Below are 20249 nucleotides of genomic sequence, written 5' to 3'. Positions count from 1 at the left end.
TTAAATAAAAAAAATCGAAAAAAAATAAATTAAAAAAAACCCATTGCCATTGTTCTTGAGTTCTCAGTAGTCCTCATGCGTACCCACATTTCACTTTTCATCAGTTTCTGGTTTTGATGCATTGTGATTTGTTTGAAATTTTAAATTTTTGAGTAAAATTGGTTGTTGCTTTCTTTCAAGAGTGACTTAACATTAGGCAGATTGGAGATAACAACAGCAAGTGTTTAGGTCTGCTATCATTTTCATACATGCAGATTGAAGTCATCTATGCTGGGGTTTTGAAGTTCTATTGTTTTTACTTTTTGGTGAAATGCCATGCTTAGGGGTTTAGATTACACTACTCATTACAATTAAAATTGATTATGCTGTACATATACTAAAGACTCTTTTGGCTGTAGTGAATAGTTTGTTTTGTTGCCATTGAAGCTCTAGATATTTATTGTACTTATATATAGTCTCAAAAAGTATGTGCCACAGCTCTATATTTACAATGAATATTACTTAATTGTAATATGAATTTACTCCTCTCAGATTAAACATCCTTTTCCAGACGGTTATATAAGGAACTTGGTACTAAGGCAGTACCTACATGCCACATCTCCATATTTAATTAAGTAATATACTATGTTTGTTTTGTTTATGAGTCTACTCTTTTATAAATAGGAGTTATGAAGTCTTACTTTCAGCATTCTTGCTAAATAAAGCCATAGGTGATTTTATCTGGTATTGAATTCCACCCATTCATCCACCCATTCATCCATTCATTGTCTTAGTCAACTACTATTTACTGGTGATTATGTTGAAAATAAGGAAAAATAAATTCCATTCTTCTAAAGCTTACCTATTGCATTAATGTTTTTTCATTGTATAGTATATGTACTCCTAACAAAGGATGATTGTGTTTGCATTCATTGATTTTATAGATGCTCCTGAAGTTTCAGTTACAGGATATGATGGAAATTGGTTTGTGGGAAGAAGAGGTGTTAACCTCAAATGTAATGCTGATGCAAATCCTCCACCCTTCAAGTCCGTATGGAGCAGGTAATACAGAGTTAAATGCACAGTAGCCAATTGTTAAAAGGAGAAAGATATTTTGAATGCATTAAGATTAATTTTAATCAGTGTATTGTGTAATTAAATTAATAGCTGAAGAAATTAAGCAAAAGGTTTCTCAGTCTTGCTATCTCTCACCACCCTGTCCTAGTATTTCTGTTCCTTACTTGCAGCAATGTTAGAGACTTAACTTTTTTCTTTTTTCCCTCTGTTTGCTATCATAGGTCTGATGAAAGCTAGCTCATAGAGAGGAAGCTTCTACTCCAGTTTCAACTTGATTTCTCTGTACCCTATAATTAGGGTGTGTAATATCTGCAGCAGTAGATCTAGTCTTATCTAATTCTGGTAGACAACAGGAATTAGCAAGAAGTTATATAGTTTGGGGCTTCTAGTGCCTAGCTAAGTAGTAGCTTATAAAGAGGCATCTACCTCGTGCTGGGATTGTGGCTTTTGATGATCCTGGGTTTTAAGAGCAGCAATGTCCACGCCCTGCAGAATGGCATCCTTCAAACTCTCACTCTTGTTTTTGGCCTACGTTTAAATTTAGTGAGGCTCCCTATGGCTTTTTCATATATACTTCACTGAGATTACCCATTCCTGTCATTGAAATTACTCCCTTCCTGTTGCCTCCCTACACCCCCTACCCTAACCTTCAACTTTCCATCTCTAGTATTCTTTCTGTCTACTTGCATATCACTTATGTTCTGCTACACCCTTCGGCACACCCATCCCAGTGGCCCTTCTTGACTGGCTTTTGCAGATAGTCCAGATTAAACACAAATCTAAAGATTTAGTACTAGGGTCTATAAATGAGACAGAACATGGAGTTCTTTGTTTCCGGTCCTGGGTTATCTCACTCATAATTTTTTCTAGTTCCATTTACTTGTAAGTCTTATTTCCTTCACAGCTGAATAAAATTATATTTTATCTGTCTGCTACATTTTTATTATCCATTTATTGATATTCCTTGTCTTAGCTGTTGTGAATAGAACATCATTTAACATTGTTGAATAGATATTTTTGTAGTAGGATATAAGTCTTTTGAGTATATTTCTAACTGGGTAATAATTCTGCTCCTAGCCCTTTGAAGAACTGATTTCCATAGTGGCTTCATTGCTTTGCACTTCCACTTACAGTGAATAAGTGCTCTCCTCTTCTGACATCCTGGACAATATTTGTTGTCAATTGATTTCTTTTACATTTTATTTATTGGTTTTTATGTGTGTGTGCTTGCATATGTATATTATTTCCATATAGGAGCCCATGGAGGCCAGTGAAGGGCATTACAATCTTCTGGATCTATAGACAAGTAGACAGTTGTGAGGGACTATATGGGTGCTAGGAACCAAGCACAAGTCTTCTGCAAGAGCAACAAATCCTTTTAACTGCTGAGCCATTTCTCCAGCCCTTCATTTGATTTCTTGATGATAACCATTCCAGTGAAATAGACTTTCAAAGTAGTTTTAATTTCCCTAATCACTAACAATATCTAACTTTTAAAAATGTCTATTAGCCCTTTGTATTTCTTTTGTTTTTCCTTTGAGATTTATCTGTTTATATTGTTAGTGTCATCTCTGTTGCTATGGTAAAACACTGACCTAAAGTAAATTAAGGGAAGAAATGGCTTATTCCCATTTATAGATCACAGTCCATCACTGAGAAAAGTTGGGACAGAAATTGAAGCAGAAAGCTAACTTTTGTGTGCAGCCCAGGTCCATCTACCTAAGGATGGTAGTGCCCACAGTGGGCTGGGTTTTCCTATATCAATTAACAGTCAATTAAATGCCAAAACATCTCCCCATTCATGCCCATAAATCCAGTCTGATCTGAGCAATCTTTCAGTTGTGAGTCTTTTCTTATGGGACTCGGCGCTTTAGCAGACTGGTAGTTAAAGCAAACTAGGACTTAGCTCCCTCTATAGCCCATTTTTAAATTAGATTCTTTTCTTGATGTTTTATTTTCTTGTGTGTGTATTGTATACATTAACTCTGTAGATAAGGAGCTGGCAAAGATTTTTTTCATTCATTGTATGGACTTTTCTTTGCTGTACACAAGCTATTTCATGAGGTCTGATTTGTTAGTTCTTGGCTTTGTTTTTTAAGAGACTCAAATTCTGTTTAAGAAGGCCTTGCCTATAGCTGCATCTTGTACCATATCAGCTTCCTTTCGCTCTAACATAATGGTTTTATGCCGAGATCTTTCATCCATTTAGAGTTGTTTTTTGTGCCAGGAGACATCTAGAGATGTAGTTTCCTCTGCAGTGAGTGGTGTTGAATACAGAGCTCCATGACTGCTCAAGGTTCTGAGATCAAGTGATAGTTGAGTGCTCAACCCTGGATGGGACATATACCACCCCATCAAATGCTCGAGCAATATTTTGAAGAGTGGGAGGGAAACAAAAAACAGGAAGATGGGGAAAGAGCTGCGAAGTATTTATTGTCTTCTGTCCCTGACACAATCAGTGCAGGCTGTGGCAGCCTCTAGTGATGCTGCACTAGATTTGACCTGTCTCCAGCCAGTCGTTGTTCATGAAGGGACTCATAGGACACAACCCCTGCTTTTTGAACTGTTGGATATCCTGTGTTCTGGGGAGAGGGATGAAATGTGTTGTCTTCATTTAGGTACCCACAGATGAGCCCACTAGGTTCCAGGGAATAGTTCTAAATCCATGGTCACACCAATAACCCTGGTCAACTCAGTGTGACACAAAAAGACATGAATAGGAAAAACAACTCTTCAGGGGTCAGGCAAAAGGGGTTTGGAACTTCAGAGATGTTGTGGATGACAGTTATCAGCAAATATATGTTCAACATATATTTAATTGGTGAAATTGTGGAAGAAATTTAATAAAGGCTATGAAAACCTTCCTTCTCATTATGTTGACCTGTGTAACATACATAGAATAAATTTCTGAAGAAGTGGGTGCATTTAATGGACTTGGATAGTTAAGGATGAAATAGTTGGAATCAAATTTATATACATCCATAACTAATACCCAACACATAGGTAGTTTTATTGGCATCTTAAAAGTTTGACAGTTTAAATAATTGTCAGTGTTTGCTATTTTAAGCTATTTAAAATAACGTCATGCTTCTTAAACATCTAGGTTGGATGGACAATGGCCTGATGGTTTATTGGCTTCTGACAATACTCTTCATTTTGTCCATCCACTGAATTTCAATTATTCTGGTGTTTATGTCTGTAAAGTGACAAATTCCCTTGGTCAAAGAAGTGATCAAAAGATCATCTACATTTCAGGTAAGTTCCTGCCTCCTTCCAAGATGAGTTAAAGTAGTGCTATCATAATAATTACAGTGTAATATTGTGCAATCATTTATTCTCAACAGCTTAGATTCACTGATAGTTTTAAGATAATACAAAAGACACATGAAAGTTATAGCATCTTAAATATATATACACAGTAGCAGTTTTTTAAAGAAATGTCAACATGTGTATACAACAAATTCTGCACATTTCTTTGACTGGTGGCATGCCTTTCTAAATGCTTTGGTGTTTAATTAATAAAGTGTTTTTGATTTTTGTTTTTTTTCTTTATTTGCTGCTCTGCATGTAATTGTCTAATAAATAAAATGGAATATTAACTTTGTTAGTTTGGCTTCAGAAATAACATTGTTTGCCATTGGAAATGAGACTGCCATTTTAGGTTAATGAGAGGTGAAGAAAGAATGCTACTGTGTTTTAATGATGTAAAATTTGGTATTTTTGGTCATTATTTTCAGCCCTGAAAGTATTTGTTTTTCATATACTATTTGTTTCACTATGAAAGTTTTGTTAATTTTGCTTAGTATAAATTTGAGCATTCACAGAATATGAACAGAATCCACATTTTTTATTAATAGCTATAAATTATCCATGAAGTATTAATGTAGGAAAAATACATTAAATATTTGAGTAATTCTTAATGATCAGAAGGATATAGTAATCTTCACATCTAACACATGGAAAATGAGGGTGATCAAAAGGAGGACTTTGAGATGAAGGTTTGTATTATGGAATGGATAGTTATGGCTCAGTCTCTCCAACTGTATGAATAAGTTATGGATTTTAGAAAGCATTGTGCTTACGTTTTCAGTGCAGTATGAACCTGTGCTTGTCCCCAGCACCACTGCAGGCTAGTGGCATGCTTCTGTTGATGTTCAACTGTGCTCAGGACATGGGTTAGTGTCTAGCATATAACAGGCTCCCGTTTTCTTTTTGTATGATCCTCACAAGGAACATAATGCTGTGTAAATCCACATACAGCTCTTTAGTAACAGCACTTCAGTGGGAAGTTAATTAAAGTATATGAGTTGCTTTTTCCCCCAAGGATAAGCCATAGTCAGTGTAAATTTAAATTATATTAAAAACTTAAATTTTAGTTTCCTGGAGAGTATTTATTTACCTTTTGTTCCTTTTACACAGCTTTCTGTGGGGCATTTGATCTTAGCCCAAATGTTACATTTTATCTTCTTTACATACCAGGTTCAAATTGGTCTTTTACATATGTATACTGAGTCCATTGGTGATAGCTAAACTTAGACTTCATTTATTTATTTATTTATTTTTATTTAAGAATTCTCCACTTTTGTTTCAGCTGCTTCTTTAGAATCATTAAATATATACAGAAATTGAGCAGGCATTTATAACTTACCTTGTTCAAAACCAAGGTCTGTCCCTTAATCCACACCTTTTTTTCTTGTTCGTCCCTCCTTTCAGTGCTTGTGCGTTCTGTCATGGTCACTCAAGATAACAGCCCTTTCGACCATCTTCTTTCCACTCTGTCCTTTGCTCACTTCTCTCAGCAGACCTGTCTTCGCTCTCTTAGAGGCTAAGTAGTGTTATCCACTCTACACCTCTCCTGCTGTTACTGTTAGGGTCCAGAACTACCGGGACTTTTTACCTAGAAAGCTGTTAATCTCCCTCTTTGGACCTGTCACCCTTCAGCCCTTAATCAGATAAGCAGCCAGTCATCCTTTTAAAGAGTGCGTTAGATTATATCACTCCTCCTTAAAACCGTCCCTCAACTTTACTTACCCGTGGTAAAAAAAACAGATCTTCACAGTAAGTAATGGCTCCGTGTACTCTATGACATCATGTCATCATCTATGTTCCTTGCTCATGGTTTCATCACACGGGCCTCCATTTTCACTGAACATAACAGGTATGCTTCTGTCTGAGAGTTGGCCTTTTCTATTTCTGTGCCTGAGTAGCTCCCCTCAGGTATCTTTGCAGCTTTCCCAAAATGTCATGTTTCCCACCACAATATCTCCTCTTTCTAAGATTCTCTGTACCATTTTACTACCTCCTGTCCTCTGCCTTATCCTTGTTTTCGTACTTGTCAGTATGCTGTACTGTATATTTTTATCCATATGCTTATCTATTTTTTATCCCACTAGAAGTTAATTCTTAAGAGGGCATGGGCTTGTATCCATTTTTATCATGACTATATTGCTGCCATGCCCAATAATATGTGACATACAATAGCTTTTCGTTATATTTTTGTTGTATGAGTGAAAAAAAAATTAGATTTGGTAACACAACAACCTTATTTTCGTTGTTTAGGGAACTGATAACGAATCCTGTTTTAAAATTAAAATATATTAAGTGTTATAAAACTGGGGTGAAAACTTTAGTTAAATATAAAGAGTCAATTCAGTTACCTCAAAGTAGTGCTGATGTTTACCAAGTAATCAAGAATTAGATTTTACCTTTCTCTGCGGAGTCTGTGGTCTGATTTCTGTGCGGGCGCATTCCCTTCTCCGTTGCTGCTTGTGCTGTGTTAGCATCCTAGATGTGCTGCTGCTTTTACAGAGCTGCTTTGTCATTAGCCTCCTGGGTTCTTATCAGGATAAGAGGCTGTAATTGACAGTAAGATCTCATCTTAGCGTTAAGTGAACTTCTAAAAATATGTAATCTTATGTCAAGAGTCAAAGTTTTGCTTAGAAAAATAGTTAACAACTCTGAAAAATTGAAGTTATTATTAATATCTTTATGTTTTCTCACATTAATGGCCATCAGGTTTTGAACAGAAGGCCATGGGCTCATGATTGCAATACTCAGCTTAGGTTGCTGCACTGTATTCTAGCATAGTGGCTCTCAAGCAACTCTTAGGGTAAGGCTAGCCGAGTGCTGGAAATGGTACTTTTCTGGGTTGCTGTTTGTGTACTTTCACATAACTGATTCATCACTTCTCTGAAAGTAGAACCATACATTGTGACGTTTCCGATCATCACCCCATGCTTAGCATTCTTACTCCTCTGTAAAGGTGAATGTCATATTATTGATTTTAGGATCCAGGCATAAATTCAAGGATCTACAAATGACAATTTCTGACTTTAAGATTTTTTTTAAAATTTGAACAACCTATATATAGTATAAAGAAATGAAAGTCAATATGTGTAATTTTTAACACTGTTACCACTAGGCTGACTTGTACCTTGTGGCTACAAGGACATTCTTGTATGTACTATATGTTGTACTACTTGGCAAAACTAATTATAATTAGTTGGTGAAACAGACTTCAAAGGCCCTTCTTTTGGTAGCAATCTCAGAATCAACTGCAAATCTTTACCATCTTCTCATATGTCCAACCTTTAACAAAGAATATAAAAATGTCTGATTGAAACAATAAGGATGTTGATCACTATTGATAAGTAGCTGTTGATGATTATTAGAACCTTTGACTCCATGCATGAACTTTGATTCATTCTAGATTAAAATAAAAAGATATGTCTGCTATATATTCCATATGTTCACTGCTTAAAATGTACAGTGAAGTGTTAACTCATTATGTGTATAACATTATGGCTATGTTACCTTTAACACTAGTTGAGAATAGTGAACTGAAAATTTTCTCAGGCCACTAATAAGTTTTAAAAATTTTTGTTAGATTTTTTTGAAATCTTTATTTTGTTAAATATGAGAAAAAAACAGATTTGTGTACATTTAAAGAACTTTGCAAGTTGAAATAAAAATGTCAGATTTTTAGCAATATATTGTAACACCATTAGTTTCATATTTTCTGCTTGGTTGTTGCACAGATGTATCCGTTACTCTGAGAAATCTAGGGCATCAGGAATTGTCATAAGCCTTGGAAATCTCCATGTATACAGACGAATATATATATGCATATATAACTAAATAATTATATTATATAAATATATATTAACATTATATATTTAAAAAATGTAGGCAGTTTGTATTTTTATTTCAATGTACTGGTACATTTCTTTTTGCAGTGTTATGTACTATTCAGTGATTTGGCCAACCTGTTAGTCCCCTAAACATATAACTGGTCTCAAAAGGAGTGTAGATGTTTGACTTACTTCTGTAGTACCTAAACTCATCGAAGCTGGACCACATGAAGCTTTACTGCTTTCCACTGAACAGAATCCATCAATCTTACAATTGCTTTCTGCAGAATGAACTTGCTCAGCTAGAGAAGACTCTTACAAAGTCTACCTAGATTCACATACACGTAGCATTTGATAGCACCCAGCAATAGTTTAAAGCCATAGGAACAAGACTTCTATGGTATTTGGTGGTTTGTTGGGGTTTTTGTTTGTTTGTTTTTTGTTTTTTTAATATTTTACTTGCTAAATTTTTACCACATTCTATACATATGGCATTCCGTGATGAAACCTGTTTCAGTAAGTACATTTCTTTAGCTTGTGATGTTAGAATAACTTACCCCATGTAGATTTAGTATTTTTCTAACAATCATTTTAAAAAGCTCTGTCAGACCCACTCACATAAAAATTAATTAATTTTAGGAGATTACCATTTGGGTCATTTTTTTTAATCTATGAAAAAACTCAACATTTTTAAACTCATCTTTTTTTTTAAATCTAGAACTGTATGTAACTTTGGCCTACAGATACTACTTAATGGACAGTTAACCATTCTTTAATTTTTACTATTTATGTTTAGTTGCTTCTTAATATTAACGGCTACTCTGTAATATAATGTCAATAAATAGTCCATTTGCATCTAATATTTAAATATTATTAGAATGTTCTCTCTAAAATATTAGCTATTTTCCTTTTGACAGTCAATCTTAAAACAATTGCATGGAATTTTGCAAATATAGTTGAAATTCCTTCATTTTACAAATGTTCATATATACTATTCATTGGTTATTAGAGGCGATTATTACATTAAATTTGTGTGTTAGTCTCATTTGATTGTAGCTCATTTGATTGACACAGTTTTAAATATATGCTTTTTGAGTTTTAAGATTACCAAATAATAGTCTTTACTATTATATATATTTAATAAAAAGTTATAGTACTTTTTATTTTAAAATATTTTTGAGAGAATTATTAAACCAACGACTTATATAGTATGCTCACTTAACAAGATTCTATGGTTTTTCATTCTTTTAAAAGATAAGTTCTTATCTTACAGACTAAGTAAAGATACATATTAAGAAAACATTTCATTTTTATTGTCTTTTTATTTCCTTTTGCTACTGGCTAAGAAGATACACTTGAATACTTAATTTAATTGAATTTTTTTCTGATCATTCTTAAGCCAGCCATGTATAGATGCCTTAAGTAATAATCTACATCTACATTGAGACAATAGCCGTTGTCAGAGCACAGTATTCACTCAGACGTGGGTTGAATACCCTGGACTTACACTGTCGGTTTCATTCTTCTCACTTCATTGACAGCTGACTAAGTGTCAGTTCTTTTGTTTTGTTTTGATTTTCAGTATTTGTAAGTGACACTGCTTTCTAATCTTAAGAATGAAAAACTATTGTTACTGTGAATATGTATTCATTAACTGTGCTGCCTGTTCACTGCTCTTGGATCAGCCTCATTGACATTCTCTGCCTTTCTGTGTCTTGTCTATCTTTACTGTTTCCATTAGATCCTCCTACTACCACCACCCTTCAGCCTACAGTTCAGTGGCATCCCTCAACTGCTGACATCGAGGATCTAGCAACAGAACCTAAAAAATTACCCTTTCCATTGTCAACTTTGGCAACAATTAAGGATGACACAATTGGCACCATCATTGCTAGTGTAGTGGGTGGGGTTCTCTTCATAGTGCTTGTGAGTGTTTTGGCTGGAATATTCTGCTATAGGAGACGACGGACGTTTCGTGGAGACTACTTTGCCAAAAACTACATTCCACCATCAGACATGCAAAAAGAATCGCAAATCGATGTTCTTCAACAAGATGAGCTTGATTCTTACCCAGACAGTGTAAAAAAAGAGAACAAGAATCCAGTGAACAATCTAATACGTAAAGACTATTTAGAGGAGCCTGAGAAAACACAGTGGAATAATGTAGACAATCTCACTAGGTTTGAAAGACCGATGGATTATTACGAAGATCTAAAATTGGGAATGAAGTTCGTCAGTGATGAACGCTACGATGAAAATGAAGATGATTTAGTTTCCCATGTAGATGGTTCCGTAATTTCCAGGAGGGAGTGGTATGTTTAACAACCACTAATGTGACTTCACTATGTACAATGTTTCATTCATACTAGTTGATCATTTTCAGATTGTTCATACTTTTTCTTGAGGAAGAATAAGCTTTTCCAAGTTGATTTCAAGCTTACTTTTTATATTCTGATCTGACAAATGAAAATGTAAAATCTGGGTTCAATGTATCTGAGCTGCTTTACAATTTTTTTCACTGCTGTACTACTGTCTCAAGATTTAAATTCTAATGCAGAGTACTTTATTGGTCTGAGGCACACAGGTAAGAAGAAATGTCAACGTTAAATGTATGCCGTTTTTGGTACAAAAATTAAAAACAGAAAAAAATGAAACTACCTTGGCATTGTGTATTAAATGTTTACCTAAGACTATAATCTCAAGTATAATGTCATGTAACATGGTACCTCTCAGAGTGTATCACGACTAGGTGTGCTCCATCAAAATTGACAGTAAATCTAATTCAGAAATGCTTATATATTTTTAGTATACTAAAATTATTCATTCTGATGGAGTATCTTTCATTTTCAAACATTATTTTCTAAGTTTCTATATTAATAGAATCTTTACCTCTGAATTTTAATGAGCCTTGCCATAACTTCTGTCGAGTGGCTTTTCAAAGATATTTTGTTGCACTAAAACCATGGCCATAAACTCAGTGAATATGATGTTTGGAAGAGCATAATTAGCTGGTCAATATTTTTGTCCACAATACATGCAAGAGTAATAAAATATATGCCTCCTAACACAATAATTATTAATTTTTTTCATCTCTGGAAGAAAGTTCTTAAGTTGTTTTTTGGACATGGTTTTGGTATATGAAGCATTGGCCTTATTTTAATGCTTTATTTGCTAAGTATATGAATAGTGATGAAAGTATGGTACACAGATAAGTACAGAAAGAGTATTTGAGTATATTCGTGTGCCAGATTTAGACATGAGCTATTTCAGCTAGGAATCTACGCAAAGAATTTTCTTGATAATCTTGATTTAGTATTTAATGTTGGTGTTGTTCAAACGGGTAACTGTAAAAAACAATTAAAATAAACTTTGAAGCTTGAGGTTTAATTAGAGAAATTGAATTATAGAACCAGTTGTTGATAACTTGCTGATGACTATTGGTAATTCATCCCTTTTCTCTCCATGTCCTCCTAAATGTATGTATATGTTTCAAACTTTTTTGTTTTCATTTTTGTTTTTTTTTCAAATTAAAACTGGAAACATATCATGAGAATTTTTGGGTTTATTTTGTTCATTTGTATCACATAGCTCATTAACTATATTCTTTCCAGTATCATATAACTTTTGAGACATGTTATATAAATCTTCAGATGTTAATCTTTGTATGGTAACTTAATGCTGCAGTAGATAATGTGATAATGGCAAATGTTTTAAGGCCCAAAGAATGTTTTTCTATTGATAATGAAAAAGGACTGTATAGAACAAGTGTCTTGGAAAGACAGTGAAGATGTTATTAAATGAATCAGAATAGATAAATTATTTTTAATAAAAATGTAAATTAGGTGCTCTTCACCAGCCACCTACTCCCAATCATCTTTTATTCATATATACATATATATGTGTATATGTATACATGAATTTTATTATATATAATAAAATTCCATTCTATATATTTCATATAGAAGACAGAATTGTGGCATACTTCTAAAATAACAAGTAGTGAAAGCTTTATTCTGAATAATTAGATACTATTTTTCTTTAGCACTGTTATAGAAATTAGAGGATCTACCCTAACATGTATTATAAGGCAATAATATCAGATTAAGAAAGATGGTTAGTTTATCAGTATCTCATTGAAAATATGTTTTAATATATTTAATCACCTAATATACAAATAGTAAGACACATTAGTTCGAGTCATTGGAAGTCACTTCCTTAGTAGTAATACACTGTGACAAACTTAACTTGATGTTCATTTAAGTATGAGTAGTGCTATGAGCCACAAGAAAGATAGGCCTAAGATTTCTTTCCATGAAAGATAAGAATTTATTGCTCTTTTGATCAAAATTTTATTTTGAGAAGGAAGTTTTTGATATGCTGTATGAGTCCAAACAGAGTGATCACATTTAGGATTCTATGTAAGTCTTGACTTGAATATATAACCTAAAAGAAATTAGTGCTTAAGAACTGTGTTTCTAAAGTACAGATACCTACTGATGATGAACTCCCTCTCATGCTGTGCCTATTATGTGGCTAATTTTAGGCATTTAGTTTGGTTTTGTGGGCAGAAGGCAGTCTGGAAATCTATGACGTATTCAATATAGTCTGTATTCATAATCTGGATTATTTGGCATCCTGGGAGCTTGGCAGGTTTTAGGAATCTTAGACTGGTGCTTAAGGCTTTTAGAGAGCATTGCACTGTTGATAAAGCTTTGTGTATGTACACTGTACATAGGGAGTTGTCTGTGAACATGAGTATTCACGTGAATACTGGTGATGTGCACAGCTGATTGTCAGGTATATACAAATCTATCTCTGTGGAATATTTGAAAGATCATTTTTACCCTATAGAGACCATGTTTACTTTTGTTACTTAGATATGTTTTGAACTGTTTTTCCATTTTTATATTTATCTCATGGTTTTTTTTCTACTGCTAAAATATTTCAATAACACAAATTGTTTTTTCCTGTAAGTTTTATTAAAATATAAAAGCTTCTATAAGCTAGAAGTTAGCTATAGACTAGTTTTTGACTGTGTTTGAACATTTAGTATTTAACCATGTGCCTGATAGGAGATGTGTGTTGCTGTGCCGATCCCCTTTCATACACACACACACACACACACACACACACACACACACACACACACACACACACACACAAAGCTATATATAAAGAAATTGTTAAGGTTCTTTTAGTAGTAACTACTGCTTCTGATAGTCATTCATATGTGAGAAAGTTCTAGAAAGAAGCTAAAGCTCAACGTTTTACATTATTATAGGATTATAGGAATTAGAATAAGTGCAGAATTTAACAAAAATGTCATTTCATATGAAAAAAGTCAGTGTGATTTTGATAGTGTTAAAGTCTATATAAATATAACATGTTATTTGTACATGGCAGTAGTTTACATGCAATTCGGGAAAGGAAAGAATGGTCCACAGAGGGAGATTTTAACCTTACAGGGTCTAAAGCAGAGATTTATTCCCCCACTTGTTAATTGGAAATGTCCTATGAAAAAAAGGGTGGGATTTTATTTCTATTTCTCAGCTTTTTTGTTTTGACATTGTGGGATTGGGTTTCACTTTCCAATTTTAGTTTTTAATCAATAACCCCCCCCCATTTCTTATTTAAATTAAGTTAGGTTTTTAGGTGTTAGCTCTCATTGCCATGTAGTAACTCATAAAGTTTCAAAAAAAAAAAAAGCTTTTTCAGTGGTATATTTCTAAAGTGAGATGAAATTCTGTATTTTTTCTTGTTCTTCATATTGGCTACTGTGTTTGTATGTTCATGTATGTATAACCCATTTTCATTTCAATTAACAATTAAAATGCAATTAATAATCTTAGGAATTAGGATCTACTTTATTTCTCTTCCCAAACTACTAATATCAGGTTAAAGATAGAGTTAAGGAAACTCTGACAGTGCCTCTAAGTGGACATGTTAGCCACATTGACAAGCTAGCCATTACACAGTTTGCTTTTAACATGTTTATCTTGTGTGTTCATCATCAAGATATTCAGAATATTTAAAAAATTGCATCTTCACCAAACATGTGCAGCCTGTTTGTCTCACCTTTTCTTAAACACTCCTTACATACAACTCTTGCTCAGAATTTACAAGTTAGTGGGCATTTTAAAGGATCTGAAGATGAGTCGTACGTAGGAGGATTTATACAGATTATGTTCATCTTGTAGTGTACTCGGGATCTGAACATTGCTGTATGTTGGCATCTTGGGATCCTGGAACCCTGGTATAGATACCAGTTGGTTTTTGTTTTCAGATCAGCTCATTTTAAAGGAATCTTAACTTGTCTTTTAGTGGTGTTTACTTACTGCTTATGAACTGTTTTGAGTAGAAATCATACTTTATAATCAATTTCCTGTTTACTGCTTGTTATTTCTAATAGTGGTATATATTTTTCTAAACTATTTTTGAACAAGTAGCCATTTCTTTAAGTGGCATACACTTTGGATTGTTTTGTTCACCTCGTGGTATACCAATAAAAATTGATTCATGAAAGCATCTTTAGATAATGTCGACAGTACCCCTAAAGTTTTAAACGTCTCTGTTTGCATACGGCTGTTTTCTTTTGTTATGTTACATCCACATTTTTAGAACATGAAGATGAGGAGCGAAACTAAGGCTACTTTTACAAAACATCGCACTATATTTATTTTATGGAGGGGCCATTTATGTCTGTTTGACTTTGGAAAAGGAAAGCATATTTCTTTGTGGGAAGAGAGTAGCATTTCACTAGCTGCACACATGAGAGTGGTCACATTACAGCAGAAGTAATCTTTAACTCTTGAGAACAATCCAAAGACATTTTTACATACATATTATTTCAATAGATATACATTAGTACAGAAATTATACCATTCCAATTACCAGAAATGTCTCAGGGAAAACCTACTTTGGAGAATTTTTTTTTTTTTTATTTTGAATCCACTTACTTTGGTTATTGCTTGTTCATTGTCACTAATGTCACAATTTAAGCACATCAGCCTTCCTGCCATTACCTCATTGACAGCAAATCGTCATTCATTCTAAAAGATAAAAATAGTTCTAAAAATCAGCTATGGTATCTTTTAAAAAACTTTTCATAGTATCTTTATTATACCAAAAATGAATATTTCTCAAATTTCAAGCAGTAAGTATTCACATTTCGTCATGTTTTAGAAGGTTTAATCAGGATGCCAAGTATAATCTGTATATTGTAATTTTAGAAATACCTTTTCATGTGTTCTAGCCCACATGCCAGAAGTTTCTTCCCTCCTTCCTTTTGTTTGTTTTCTAAAAATGACTTCACTTTCCTACAGTTTTCCTGTGTGGATTGTCCCATTGCATCCCGAATGCATCTTCTGCATGTTTATAAGTTGTTGGTAAGGTCTAAAGCCTTGCTTCATTCAAATTTCATTGTGTGACAGGGTTACTTCATAGGAAATGATGCATTCTTCCACCATGAGGTTCATAATACTTGCTTTTCTGCTCTGACACTAGCAACCATTTGGTCCTCAATGCTGAGCCACAGTAACAGAGGGCGTACTCATGTCCAGATATATTAAATGTGTGTTATATGTGGTGTGCCTGAAACATGAATAAGTCTACCCATGCTTCCCCCTTCCCCCTTTCCACACTGGAAGGCCAGTCCATGTAGGTGTATCTAAAATGACAGATTGATGATACTTCAGCAGAATTAAAAAATGCCAACCATGGTCTTTTCTATCATCTTGTATGTTTACATTTTATTCTTGTTTTTGCCTGTCTTTTGTAGATCAGTGAAAACTCTTGATTGTAACATGAGCTAAAAAAAATTAGTGTGTATTACGTATATATTTGTGCTACTAGAGCAACTCAATTGTATGTATTTTAAATTAGTCCAAAGTGGACATTTTAACTCTGATAACATAAATGCTTTTAAATGTCAATGTCATTGTCGCTATTTGGGATGCATAATGTGCTTCACTTTTAAAGTTAATCTCTTTTCTCACAAATTGGTATTTAAAAAAGATTAAATGTGCTTAATTTTAAAAATCTTGGTTTTTAGACTTTTTGATTCAATAATTTAAAAAGATCTTATTCATTCTATAATACATATTTTGGTACTTAATGTGGTGCTCTTAAAGACAGCTTGATTGGCTTGGAAGAAGAACATTGTTGAGAACTTTATTTTGTCACAGCTTCTAGTTTGAGAGCTTGTCTTTATGTACAAAGTGTTTGTTTTTCAGTGTCTTGCAAAATTGCAGTAAATTCACATACTTTCTGCTTTTGACCCTATGTAGGTTTATTATGAGTGTAATTGATACTAAGAAAATATAAATGTGTTTTAATTAGTCTCTTGATGTAGTTGAATTATGTTTGGTTGATGTATATCATAGTTCGCTAGGTTATCGTGCTTTTACTTTCATACTCTAATGTTGGAAGTTCACGTGTTGAGTAAGATATTTCACTGCTTTTATATGAATGGGGTGATACCTTCATGATGCCACCTCTTTCGCAAGATAGCGTATGTGAGGCATGATTGCTTATCTAGTGTGTACACACATGAGTTTTGGTATCCTCATTTGGTTGGGTGCTCACCTGACACATAGGATCCATTAGTGTTAAAAATAAATTCTGGGTCAGTAGGCTAAACTCCCATGTGTCATGGTGTTGATTCTATGAGAAGGAACACAGAATCGAAGGACTAGAAGAAGTACCTCAATTTACATTTGCTGTGGGAGTGTTCCACTCCTCTTCCCATGTACAGCCCCAAGTGGTGGGTGAGCAGTGGACTCTTGGATCATATCAGGCTGACAGTGCCAATTTATGTATTTTATGCTAGTTACCATTTGTTTTTAACCAGTGTTGCTTATTTGTGCTTTTCCTTGGAGGAGAAGGTAATTTGCTGATAATTCTAGATAAGTTCTACTGCTGAGTTATTAAATATGTTTTAAATATAAGTTCTATTTCTGTACTGTGGCTAGATTGCATTGTGTGAATTTATAACCTCACATTGGGTCCCTTTCCCTTTCTTGTGAGGATCAGGATTATGCCTGTTTCACCCTTGTATTCCTAGCAGTGGTGAAATGATTCACGTAGATGACTGGTAATTTATTAAATGAACAACTGAAAATGACCTGAGCTAAATATGGTGCTTACAGGAAAAAAAAAAGGTGAGATAAATTTTGCATGGCTACAAGCTTAGGTATCAAATTGAAAGCATAAAGGAGCTGTTGAAAATGAAGACAGAAGGGTGGCAGTGTAGCTCCGAAGTAGATCACATGCTTGTCATGTGCAAGGATTATTTATAGGGAAAGTGGTAATGACTGTTCTGTATAGAATGAGAGTAAGTATAAGATTGGTAATAAAAACAAAACTAATTGTATTTGCTATCTATACTATTTACTATGTGCGTGTTTTCTGGGAAGTTCCTTATACATTGGTTGACTGATAACTTGTTTTTGAATATTTTTCTTAGAAGATGTACACTTGGTATCTATAATTACAGATGATATTTTTTGGCATATGGGGATTGTCATTTTTCTTTTTGGGTGGGAGGATGAGTTTCCAGTGCATGTGAGGTGATTGATGTAAGTACTGCGATGACAGCAATCAGTTGTTCATAGAGATTCATATACCACCTTGTCGTGGTAAAGTGCTTCTTACTCTCTGTCACTTTCAACATTGTAGACCATGTCCCTCGGTAATCTCATCTTCCTTCAAGTCACTGACTTAGGTTTTAAATGCCAGGTTTTACTTCCTCACTGAACTTTTGTACTTGTGCAATATGAAGAGCTTTTGTAGTGTGTGTTTGTGTGTGTGTGTGTGTGTGTGTGTGTGTGTGTGTATCTGAGACAACAGTATTACTATTGGAGCAAATTTTCAAATTTCCATCAAAATACTTCAATTTGAATACAAAAGATTTTACAGCTTTCTTTGTATTTCATTCTGATACTCAACAACTTCTTTAAAGCCCTGGACTATCCTGAAATATGCTGTGTTCTTTTCCATAATTGGTAGAAGAATCAGGAAATGAAATGTGGTACATCACATACACATGTGGCATCAGCTTGCCTGTGTGAAGTGAACTGTTTCTGTGGGTTGAAAATCTTAGTTTGCACTCATACTCGAGTAACCTAAGCTGTTGAGAAACGGTTTAGAAGTACTACTGCTCTATACTGTGAGCGTCATTGTAAAGCTCACAAATTTAAATTCCGAGTCCTTGGGCAGAATGCTAGGGACATTTTATCCATATCAGATGAAAGATTGCATTAAAGACATTTAAAAGAGCTACTGTGTAATAAATAGCAAATTTGACAATTGGGCACTGCTGTTAGGTGGTTGACCTTGCTTGGTCAGGTCCTTAATACGGACCTGATTAATAGGACCAATTTCAGTTAGCCTAGCACTAAACCACCACATCATAGTTTGGTGCAGTGACTGAAAATAGAATTTATATGTTGAAGAAAGTGGTTGTGGAATGATTCTATTCTCTCTCACATTTACAAGCACTAAATCCTCTTTATTGCTCTGACAAATGTGCTAGTGATTAGACTGATAATCTCAGTTGTGTTAAAATTGAAAGTTGTCGCTTGACTGTAATTACATGCCCACACTGTCTAGATTTTATTCATTGGTTGACGGTTTATTCAAGTGAATGTTTTGCACTAAAGGGTAAGAGTTTGAGTCTAAAATGAAGCTAATGAAATGACCCACTAATAAACTGTCTTATTATAATTTGCTAAAGAAAACTTTAGAAAGTAAAAACTTTTCAGCCATGTAAAACCCTATGTATTGATTTGTATTGAACTCATAGACATACATCTGCCTCTGTCTCCCTAGTGCTGAAATTAAAGGTATATGCCACCATGCCCCCAGCTCCAAACCACATTTTAATAAATGTAAAAATACTTTGATAGGTAAAACATTTTAACATTCTAGTGCTTCAGTTCCATTTCAGTTTGTTAGGTCTGATCTGAGAAATAATTGTGAATAAGACATGCGACTAAATCATTTAAATGAAAACAGTTTTTGATTTCCCATAGGGAGCAAAAGGGCAAGGCTGTATCAGCTGATGCCTCTCATTCCAGCCCCCAGATCGGAGCACAGGCACTGGCTGGAGAATTGGATTTTGCCCCGGCTTTGGCTTTTGTCCTCTACTGCTCATTAGCTGGGTGACTATGGGCAGGCTGAGTTAGAGTCTGGTCATCATTTTCAAAGTGGCATTTCCCACTGTCTACATTATTGGTTAGAAAAGTGAAACAAAATCAAATTTATGGGTTGAGGGTGTGGTTCATTGGTGGAGTATATTTTAACCAAGCACAAAACTGGCTTGGTTCCCTGGCAACACAAACTGGGCATCATGGCAGATGCCTGCAACCCCTACTTACAAGGCTTCACACTTAGTATCATGAGTTCATAGTTACCGTTGGCTATACAGCAACTGCCAGAATAGCCTGGAAAAAAAAGCCATGGTACACAATCTCAGAACAAAAAATAATACAAAATTTTATAACTTATGAGTCACGTCACAAAATTGGACTGTTGGATTTCATATGGCTAGAATTAACAAAGGTAAACAAGATAATATTAGTCATTACATTTGAATTGCAGTGGTTCCATTTGTGAGTTTATGAATGGTAGTGTCTTTTAAATTTTTGTATGAGGTGCTGCTATATTAACTTCTTAACAAAATGTGTCCTTCAACCTGAGAAATGAGTTAGTACTCAGAACTTATATAAACGTTGTATAAAAATATATTGAAATGTAGCCTTTACCATGTAGGAAAGAACTGCTTTTGTTGGCATGTCTACTGTTTTTGAAATTCTCTATTTTAAAACATTTTTAAAAGTTTTTAAAGTTCACACTGTAACTTTCTATACTACATCTGTGGTACGATTTTTTGATTTTTGTTATTGAATATAGTCCTATTTTTAATAGTGTTTCTCTTTCACTTTAACAGAATAAAATGGTAAGTGTGTGTATTACTAGTCAACTGATTTTTTTATTGCCTGTTTGAAGGAGAACTTAACATTATCTTCATCTTTTTTATCTTTTCCTTAGACATTATTTGACTAT

The 20249-nt window shown here is 34.1% G+C and overlaps 1 protein-coding gene across 3 annotated transcripts in view; it reads left to right on the top strand.

Annotated features, from left to right (window-relative positions):
- The window catches only part of Nectin3 (nectin cell adhesion molecule 3), a 137399-nt gene that overhangs the window by 40088 nt on the left and 77062 nt on the right, over nt 1-20249 (top strand). For 2 of the 3 annotated variants that reach the window (XM_026786162.1, XM_005345038.3), the window contains exons 4-5: nt 924-1041; nt 4160-4311. In XM_026786162.1, coding sequence (XP_026641963.1) covers nt 924-1041; nt 4160-4311 — 270 coding nt within the window. Of the gene's footprint in view, nt 1-923; nt 1042-4159; nt 4312-9927; nt 11737-20249 lie in introns of those variants that run through there. The other variant, XM_005345037.3, reaches the window with a different exon arrangement.

This window comes from Microtus ochrogaster, chromosome 2 (genome assembly GCF_000317375.1).
Source record: "Microtus ochrogaster isolate Prairie Vole_2 chromosome 2, MicOch1.0, whole genome shotgun sequence".
NCBI classification, from domain to species: Eukaryota; Metazoa; Chordata; class Mammalia; order Rodentia; family Cricetidae; genus Microtus; species Microtus ochrogaster.
The sequence above is the reverse complement of the archived record's forward strand: the minus strand, read 5'-3'. Positions and strand labels throughout refer to the sequence as shown.